The sequence below is a fragment of the Cucurbita pepo genome, chromosome 6 (genome assembly GCF_057944985.1).
Source record: "Cucurbita pepo subsp. pepo isolate OVF chromosome 6, ASM5794498v1, whole genome shotgun sequence".
NCBI lineage: Eukaryota > Viridiplantae > Streptophyta > Magnoliopsida > Cucurbitales > Cucurbitaceae > Cucurbita > Cucurbita pepo.
The window spans coordinates 5016730-5027500 of NC_141803.1; the positions used below are offsets into that span (position 1 = coordinate 5016730).

Here is a 10771-nt window from a genome sequence, read left to right on the forward strand (position 1 = left end):
AGGCGTGAAAGTAAGCGGGTCGGGTCATGCTACTTAATGGGCCGAATCAAATTGTGTTATCAGGCCCAATATCAGTAGTGTCCAGCTAAATAGCCCAAACTGAAAAATATATTTAAAAATAATAATAATAAACTATTTCATCAAAATTTATTTATTTATTTAGATTTTAGATAATTCTTCTACTAATATTTAACAACATTTAAATTGCTATAAAAAAATCTCGGGTATACAAGTAAGAGACAATAACTCCATTGATATGAGATTTATCGGGATTCTCTATCTCTCTGATCTTTTTTCCCCCTCAGTTCGTTTACTCTCGTCTCTTTTCCCTAATCGTACCTTTCCCTAAATAACGACGATTGGATCCTCGTTTGATCGTCGTTAGCGCATGACCAACGTTAGGTAACCGGTGCACCTGTTTGTCATTTGTGATGATTCCGCTAGAGGGTCATTGATCGTGCTCATTTGTTAATCTCCCAACACTAGTCCTTCTCTATCTAACGAAGGATGGTTAGCTTCAGTCGGTCAATCTCCACACCAATATCGTCGATCATGCTTCTCAGGGTCATCACAAGAGGTGGGTGGACCTATATCACAAACATACGAGTTTGTTGATCAAGGTCTCTATGTATTGTTTCATATCGAGTTAGACAACCCTAATCCAGGATAGGTCACGAGCAAGTAACCTTCTTTGAAAAGAAAAGAAAACCCGTCACTTGATTTACATACTCTATATATGCATGCATACCTAATCCCGACACGAATATTTATAACAACGTATTCTCAATACTCACCCTTATAACAAATGTTTTCAAATAAAGTAAAAAACGTGACTGAGAGTGATTGTCAAAGTCAACTGTCTAACTTAATAGACCTGATCATCATTTTGATTATAAATAATTTATTTATAAAAAATAATATTTAATAAAAGTGGGCCCCATAGCCCATAATAACATTTATGGACTTCCCTTCTTATTAAATTCTTTTATTAAAAAATTAATTTATATTCATAAATTTTGGAGGCGGTATTGTTTATGAATTAAATTCCTAAGTTTTGATAAGGAAATTACAGACATTTTTTATAAATTATTTTATTTATAATTTACACGTGAGCAATATTTTAAAAAAAATATATAAATTAATATATTTTAAAAAAAGGCCGGAATATATACCCTCAACCTTTTCATTAACAAAGTAGTTGTGTACATGGACCGAGTTGGATTGGGTTAAGAGAAATTTTTTGGACCAACCCAAAAGCTCGGGTTTATTGGATTGATAACCCAACCCAACTTAACCCTCTATTTTTGGGTTAGGTGCGAGTTGGGTCGTCGAGTCGTTTAAAAAAATATATTAAAAATTCACAAACAAATACAAATAAATCAATAATCATTTAAAGAAACAGACTCTTCATCAACAACATAATCATAAATTATAACATGTTAACATAGTTCAACACTGTCATAATACTACAGACAAATAAATATCATGATAGATTTCGAGATTTAAAAATGACAATAAAAAATATTTTAAGTTTATAAACTAACCCAACCCAACTTGGGTTGATCGGGTTTTTTCGAATTTTTTTAAAATTTAAATTTATGTTTGTTTTCTTTTAATTAAATAAGAGAATAAATAAATAAATAAATAAAATAGTTATTAATTTGAGATGAAATTTTGGTGAGGTAAATGATTTTTTTATTTATTTCTCATAATTAATTGAATTTATTTTCTCAAAAAATAATGATAAATAATAATAATAATAATAATAATAATAATAATAATAATAATAATTGAGATTGTATTTAGAATTAAAAGGCACCAACTACCACCTAGCCCTGACATCCATAGCACGTTGTGAAGTTAATTTCCCACCAACCACTTACATACAAAGATTTAATTGAAGCTATTTTATATAATCTAAAATAGGAATATTTATTTTAAATATTTCATATATTATTTAATAAATAAAACAAAACCACTTTAAAGAAAATTAAAAAATGATCGGATCTCGGTCGACCTTTTCTTCTAGCTACAAGTCATTCTCGTATTTTTCAAATATGTGGGTCGGTCCTCCAAAATTTGTTAAAGCTCTATTTGACCTGCTCGGGACTAGATTCATCGATTTTGGGTCAAACAAGAAGAACTAGAAAATTCCACCTATGAAAACGTCTTTCTAAAAAAATACTTATTAACTAAATTAATATCGAAATTTGTGTTCAAAACGTGTCTAAAATTTTTAAAAATGACCTTATAAGTCCCTGAACTTTCAACTTTATATATAATAAGATACTGACCGAGCAGAAACATAAAATTTCTAAGAAGACCCATAAAGGGACTTATTTGACCGTTTGTGTACTTATTTGATATTTTTTAAAAGTTTAGGGACGAAAGTAAATATAAATGTATGGTACTTTATTTCAAATGTACGGTTCTACATAAAAGCTATATTTTCAAACGTCATTTTCCAAACACGCTAATAATTATGAGGTGAAGAGATTGGTCGGTTGCATTTAGTACATTTATCGATCATAATACTTTATCTCAAGTTATATGATATTTTAGCTTTGTTTCTTCTTGATCCATGACTGTGACGCATACGATAAATCGACCAAAATAAGGTTAAGCCTAAGATAACTCGATACGAATTGGTTAGAAACGTCGAACTCGAGCACTTTTGGTTACAGGACTTTCAAGCAGACACAACGAAACAACGGTCACTCATACACCAGATAGCAAACTAAAAGCGAGATATAAAGTGTGAGATTCCATATCGGTTGGAGAGAAGAACGAAACATTCCTTATAAGGGTGTGGAAATCTCTGGTTAGTAGACACGTTTTAAAACCATGAGGCTGACGACTATAAGTAACGGGTCAAAGTAGACAATATTTGGTAGCGTAGCAGTGAGCTTGAACTGTTACACGAAGTACTACATTTGATGACCAATACAAATCGAGTGATAATTCAAAAAAAACGTTCACGAATTATAAAAAGGAGAGACTCGTGATACTCGTAATAATGATATTTCACTCAAAGTTTCGTTCAAATTCTACACCGTTCGACATACGACAGAACGTAATGTGACACTAACCACTTGGGGAGTATTTCACCTCAACAATGGTGGAAAGAACAACCAATGAGCGGTGGCGACCAAAAACGCCATCGTGAGTGGTCCGGACACCGCCCAATGAATCCGCCACCTTTTCCCCAAAGCCTTCTTCAGCTCAATCTCCGCAGCCACACACAACCCATGAATAACAAAGAACCATGTAACTTCCCACGTTGGAATGGCTCTAATAATATAGTACAACAAAAGCTCATGCATCAACCCCGACACCACAAACACCACGACCACCGCCATCCACCGCGGCCCTCCGACTTCATAACGAACGGGTTGATAAACAGCGTTATGCAAAGTTTCCGACACCAATCGATTCCACCGCCGTCCCCAAAAATTTTGAAGCGACGTAGCGAGATACGGCTCGTCGAACGGCCGACTAACCTCGACGCCAAATCTCGACCGAACAAACACGTTAGAAAGACACATAATCATGTCTAAATAAAAATACAACGTTGCACAATTCATGCATAATTTTGCAATGGGATCCACAATTTCATAGTACTTCTTGCCCATGATCAGCATAACAAATATCACCACCTTGGCGGGCAAGTTTAGAGGTATCTTAGGACGTGGTTCTTTGTCAACCTCTTCTTGATTTTGAGCGTATTTGGCGGTTTTGCTATGCTTGATTCTGGTTGGTAAGAACGCGATGGAAGCAAACAAAGGGAACGATAATTTCGAGTCAAAAGCTAAAGGACCTAAATTGAATGAGAATAGAACGAGCTTAAAGGTCGTGAGCCAGGTGACGAGGAAGGCAAAGCTACTCGAGAGGAAGGCGGACGAGACGTAGAGAGGGAGGACAAGGAAGAGGGAGAAGACGGGGAGGAACGAAATGAGCCTGAATTTGCCTTTGGGAAGTTTTGGAGCTATGAAATAGCAATACAATAGAGAGGCCATGGATATGAGTATCACCTTCGTTAAGCTTATGAGTTCGCTACCCATATTGGAGGTTTTGGCTAAGCAAAATTTTGTTGGTTTAGTGAATTTCTAAAGTTCTATACTTCTATTTATACTTATCAACTCATTTATGTCTTATTTATTTCTTGCACAGATGTTCATTTAACTAGTATAGGTCGTCTTGGATGGAGCAGAGAACGAGAAAGAGACTGAGGAGAGATTTTCCTTCGTTAGCTAAATAAAACTCGGGTTGAAGATTATATTCGGGTCTTTGCCCTAGATCGTTCCAAATGGAGTGGAGAACGAGAGAGAGAAACTTGTGATTTAAATATTTACATGTAACGTCCAAGCTCAACACGTATGTAATTACTTACGGCTATCTCCTTATTTTTTGAACTAGACTCGAGGAGTAGGAATCGAGAAACTTGAAGGCGTGAATCCGTGTCTAGACTGTCAAACAACTCTAGAGACTTAGAAGACCACCCAAACAACTTTGGAAGACAAAGGTAGTCTCCTATGCTCTTAGCAACGGGTACATTCTCAGTAGAGTTTTCACTCTAATACAGTACTGTTGAGCTAGACATGGGGTCGGTTAGGGAAGTGAGACTTGATAGCTCAGTTGAATTATCTTGCATTATGGATTCGTCCTACAAGAGGACATAGATCATGCCGGTAGTTAATCGAGATGGCACATACAGGAGGTCGCTTCCCTCGACCTTGGGTGACTATACGATCCTATGGGAAAAGTTTGCCAACTAACCTCTCATAAATGACGAACATATTAACACACACCATGTTGTCTCCATCAAAGAGAACGCTTTGTGAGGTAACGCCTCAATCTCGGGTACCAGTTACAAGCTAGCTACTCAACCCTAGAGTAAAGACTCTGGTCTCCTGCTAGGTCAATGATGTAATGAAAGCCTACAAGTAAGTTGCTTCCAACGTATATTTATAAACTCATCCCTTTTAATTTTTCTTTTTAGGTGCATGATGTTGCTAGTCGAGGCAAGGAAGTGCTCGGGAGCTCAATAGCCACCAGAGAGATGTCGACCCAGAGCGTCTGTCTTGTCCACATATTTCCCAAACCCGTTCCCTCTTTAAAAATCAAACTAGACATATGTACATACATTAAATTTTACATGGGTTTTCGAAAACGATGTCAAATGGTTTAAAATTGCGCAAAATGTTATAGTAGTTCTCCGTTTTTTTTGTTTCTTGTGTATTCATATTGCACTGCATAGTCCATAGTCACGTCCTATTTTTCGGTGCCTCGAAATTAAGATTGTAACAGCATGGTAGGTAGAACTCAAACTTTTTCGAAATAAATGGATGTCATAAAATTATGGTAAAAAAGACGAATCCAGGTTCGGTTGGATTCAGGGAAAACCGAAAATTCGAACCGATATGCGTGTCAACCTGACTAACCCGAAAATAAATTTACGACCCGATTCAATCCTACCTTTTAAAATTATTACGAAGACTAAGAAAATAATTAAAAAATATTCAACGATTCAATTCGAAAATAAAAGAATTGAATCATATACCTGAGTCGGGCGACTCGAGCCACCAACCCAATAAATGTAATTGCCTTTGTTGGGATGCTCATTCTAATAATGACCAATTGATAGATCTCTTCATTTGAAGAGTTAGGTGGATGGGTAGGTGTAGGGGTAGGTGGGTCATTTCAGTAATTTTATTTATTTATTTATTTTAAAAGTTATTAAATTCCGTAAAGTTAGGAAAAAATTTGTGAAAGATATTTGTTTGTGTTAAAAATTATCAATTTTTAAAATTTTTAATATATTGTTTTAAAATTTTTATTATTTTTAAATTTGTTTTAGATTAAATTAATAAAAATATTTTTAAACTATTGTCTAAATATCTATTGATTTTTTTAAAATTTCAATTATATTTTTAATTTTTTTTAAAAAAAATCAAAAGTGAATTAATTTGTTCATTAAATTTTAAAATGATTTAAAAAAAAATAAAATACCATTTAATTTTAAAAGTTTAATTAATAATATGACGGTTAATATCACATTTTTTTAATGAGTGAATTTTCAAAAATAACGTTAAAAAGTTTGGATATTATTTATGAGTGTCATATATTGACGGTAAAAAAAAGTTGTAACTTTTTTTTTCGGTAAATTTTATAGTATTTTTAAAATTTCATGTGTATATATATATATATTTTTTTAACGGTAACATTATTTTTTAATTTTTTTTAAATTTAAAGGTATTATTAAAACTTTAAAAGTTTTGAGTTTTTTTTTTTAATTTTTTATTATTTTATAGTTAATTTATTTTTCTTCAATTTATTTAGATTTTATTTGGTATTTATATTTATAATATTTTAAATATTTATGTCCCTTTAATCTCTCTAAAATGTGGGTTACATGGGCCTCATGGCCCAATGTTATTGGGCTTTTGGACTCAAATTTCCCTTTGAAATGTTATTATTGGGCCTTAAGAAATGAACTTTGGGCTTTGTTTCAAATGCCCATTAGAACCGCAAAGGCCTTAACAGCCCATTTGGTTGGAAGGTTTTGAAATATGATAATACACATTATTTTCAAATAAATATAATTTTTAGAATTTACGTTCTAAATAATATTTTTGCTTAATAAATAAAAGTCAATTTCTTTTGATGTAATTATATTTAAAAATATAAATTACCGACGAATTATTGAGTATTAGTTATTTATCATTAAATATTCATATAATTTTATTAAAATCATTAAATAACCTAAAAAAACTATTTTATTCTTAATATACTAATTAATAAATAAAAATTTAAAATTAATTAATTAAAATTATTTTAATAGTTTAACCTATAGAAATCTTAATGAACAAAAAAAAAAAAAAAATCCAATAATTTCAAACAATGAATGTCTCGAGAGACTCGAGTACACTCGAAACAAAACGAGATTTGAATTTTTGACATCTTAATTGATGATATATATTCGTTAATCAGTTGAATTATACTCAAGTTGACGTGCGAGATGTTTTTTTTATATATTCGTTAATCAGTTGAATTATACTCAAGTTGATACACCTTACAAGAGTGTTTAGTGTGGAAACCTTAACTTAGCAGATACGTTTTAAAACCGCGAGACTAATGACGATACGTAACGGGTAAAAGTGGATAATATCTGTTATTAGTGAGTTTGAGCTGTTACACAAAGTACTGCTTTTGTTGACTAATACAAGGATGGAAAAACTAATACTTTACCGTAAGAGTATAGAAAAACGTTTGCAAAACGAGTGATTATTCAGAATACGCTCACAAATTATAAAAGGGTAAGACTCATAATACTCGTAATAATGATATTTCATTCAAATTCTACACAGTTCAACTTCGACACACGACACACGACAGGTGACCTAGCCACTTGGGGAGTGTTTTATCCTCAACAGTGGTGGAAAAAACAACCAATGAACGGTGGCTACGAAAAATGCTATCGTGAGTGGTCGGGACACCGCCGAATGAATCCGCCACCTTTTCCCCAAAGCCCTTTTCAGCTCAATCTCCACAGCCACACACAGTCCATGAACAACAAAGAACCATGTAACTTCCCACGTTGGGATCGCTCTAATGATATAGTAAAGCAAAAGCTCATGCATCAACCCGGACACCACAAACACAATGACCACCGCCATCCACCGTGGCACTCCGATTTCATAACGAACGGGTTGATAAACAGCGGTATGCAAAGTTTCCGACACAGATCGATTCCATCTCCGTCCCCAAAAATTTTGAAGCGACGTCGCGAGATATGGCTCGTCAAACGGTTGTCTAACCTCAACGCCAAATCTCGATCGAACAAACACATTAGAAAGACTCATAGTCATGTCTAAATAGAAATACAACGTTGCACAATTCACGTACAATTTTGCAATGGGATCCATAATTTCTAAGTGCCTCTTACCCATGACCAACATAGCAAATATCACCACCTTGGCTGGCAAGCTTAGAGGCAGCATAGGGTGTGGATCGTTGCCAAGATCGTCATGATTTTGAACGTATTTGGCTGTTTTGTTATGCTTGATTCTAGTTGGTAAGAACGCAATGGAAGCAAACAAAGTGAACGATACTTTCGAGTCGAAAGCTAAAGGACCTAAATTGAATGAGAATAGAACGAGCTTAAAGGTCGTGAGCCAGGTGATGAAGAAGGCGAAGCTACTCGAGAGGAAGGCGGACGAGACATAGAGAGGGAGGACGAGGAAGAGGGAGAAGACGGGGAGGAACGAAATGAGCCTGAATTTGCCTTTGGGAAGTTTTGGAGCTATGAAATAGCAATACAATAGAGAGGCCATGGATATGAGTATCACCTTCATGAAGCTTATGAGTTCGCTACTCATATTAGAGGTTTAGGGTTAGCTAAATGAGACTCGAGATGAAGATTATGTTCCCTGCATTTGCCCAAATTCTCACTCCACTCTGTTTCGTTTTATATAAATATATATTATTATTATTTTACTCGTTTCGTAAATAAATAATTTTTTAATGTGAAATATTACGCTCTAATATTGAAATTTGAGTTTTTAGAAATTATATTGAATATTATGTTATATTTTGTTCGTTTTTTATTGTGAATATTTTAATTAATTAATTAATTTTATGATAACAAACATTCTCTTAATTACTATTAATTACTATAAGTTTAGAATAACCCGTCTTTTGAATCACTCAAATCAAAGCTGAAACAAAGAAGTTACGGCCGAAGTTTGCAATTTTTAATAGAAATTATATTGAAAAATAAAAATTAACACGGGAAATTCTGTATCTGATCTTTACAAAAATAAATTGAGAATTTCTCGTCTCCACCTCATAGACATCTCTAATGTATCATTTAAAATCGAAAACCACTATAATTTTGGTCGAGTCTTTTTAGTTTAGTTGATGTTTGAGTGAGATCCCGCGTTGTCGGGAAATAAAATTTTCTTTTATATTACAATTACAAATAAATAAATAAATAAATATTAAATAATAATACATTAATGATGAGACATACAAATCTCAACTCTCATCTTCTTTTGAGATTTGATTATGTTGATACCCAAAAAAGGTAAGTTATCTAGACACATCCGTTTCTTGTATGTTTGCCCATTTACTCTAAGTTGTTTGATTTCATTTATTTTTTAATTTATTGTATGTAAAAATTGGTGATTTAGATTTTTACGTGTAACGCTCCAGCTCAACACGTATGAAATTACCGCAAAACCACCCTTGAGACCACAGACAACTCTGGAAGGCAGGTAGTTTTTTAGGCTATTAGCAACCGGTACAGTGTAAGTTGAGTTTGTTAGATGAACACGACTCAACACAATGGTATGATATTGTCTATTTTGAGCATTAGCTCGGGCTTCTCCAAAATGCTCCATACCAATGCAGAGAGTCCCTAAATTAGCCGATGTGGGACTTTCATCATCCACCTCCCCTCGAACAAAGTACGCCTCCCCTTAATCGAAGCTCGACTCCTTTGGAGTCTTAGTCATTTTTTACTGCCTTCGAGGAGGCTTGAATCCTTTTCTTTTGGAGTCTTTTATTCGACATTTGAGAATTCTATTGACATGGCTAAGTTAGGGCATGACTCTGATACCATATTAGATGAACACGACTCTCCACAATAGTATAATATTGTCCACTTTGAGCATAATCTCTCGTGACTTTGTTTTGGGCTTCCCCAAAAGGCCTCAGAGATGGTATTCTTTGATTATAAACCCATGATCATTTCCTAAATTAGCCGATAAGGGACTTTCATCATCCAACAGAGTTTACACTCTGGTATAGTACCGTTGAGCTATGTATGAGACCGATAAGGAAAGTGAGACTTATAGTTAAGTTGAATTATCCTACATGGCGGATTCTTCCGAGGGCGTAGATCATGTAGGTAGTTAATTGAGCTGGCATATACACGGGTAAGTTTTGATTATTTTTAGAGTTAATTTATTTATTTTTCTTTTCAATTTATTTAGATTTTATTTGGTATTTATATTTATAATATTTTAAATATCTATGTCCCTTCATCTCTCTAAAATGTGGGTTACATGGGCCTCAGGCCCAATAGTATTGGGCTTTTAGACTGTCAAATTTCCCATTGAAATGTTATTATTGGGCCTTAAGAAATGAACTTTGGGCTTTGATTCATATGCCCATTAGAATTGCAAAGGCCTTAACAGCCCATTTGGTTGGACCTAAAAAAACATAAAATTTAAGGTATTTTATTCTTAATAAATAAAAATTAAATAAATAATTAATTAAAATTATTTTTAAAAGTTTAACATAATAAAAATAAACTAATTAACCATAAATAATTATATAATATTAATGGTTTAACACATCTTATTAATAGATATTTTAAAAAACAATCCCATAATGAATGTCTCGAGAGAGATGATTTGATGTCTCGGATATGCTCGAAACAAAACGAGATTCGAATTTTTGACATCTTAATTGATGATATATTCTTTAATCAGTTGAATTATACTCAAGTTGATATGTCACATAAATTTTTTTAATGCAAAATAGCTATTGAGGATATCCCGACCAATAAACGACAATATGGTTTAAAATACTACTTACGACTCAAATATATAATATTAATAATACAAAATTAAAATAAAGTTTTTATTTTTAATTACTAATAAGATATTTCATTAATTTTTAAATGAGTTTCCATAGGAATTTTCCCACCATCTTCAATTCTCTAAGAAGACTTTCAAAAGTACCGGCCTTCAAGAACGGCGGAAAG

The 10771-nt window shown here is 33.3% G+C and overlaps 1 protein-coding gene and 2 pseudogenes across 1 annotated transcript in view; all 3 read right to left on the reverse strand.

The window, feature by feature from the left end:
* Positions 1-2886: 2886 nt before the first annotated feature.
* LOC111797329 (putative long-chain-alcohol O-fatty-acyltransferase 5 pseudogene) lies at positions 2887-4107 on the reverse strand (annotated as a pseudogene).
* Positions 4108-7160: 3053 nt separating this feature from the next.
* On the reverse strand, positions 7161-8419 carry LOC111797565 (putative long-chain-alcohol O-fatty-acyltransferase 5 pseudogene; annotated as a pseudogene).
* A 2211-nt stretch (positions 8420-10630) lies between these two features.
* LOC111797454 (putative long-chain-alcohol O-fatty-acyltransferase 5) overlaps positions 10631-10771 on the reverse strand; it is a 1138-nt gene continuing 997 nt past the window's right edge. The window contains exon 1 of the mRNA XM_023680448.2: positions 10631-10771. This exon is cut by the window's right edge and continues 997 nt beyond it. Within this exon, the coding sequence (XP_023536216.1) occupies positions 10684-10771 (88 nt within the window). The 3' untranslated portion in view covers positions 10631-10683.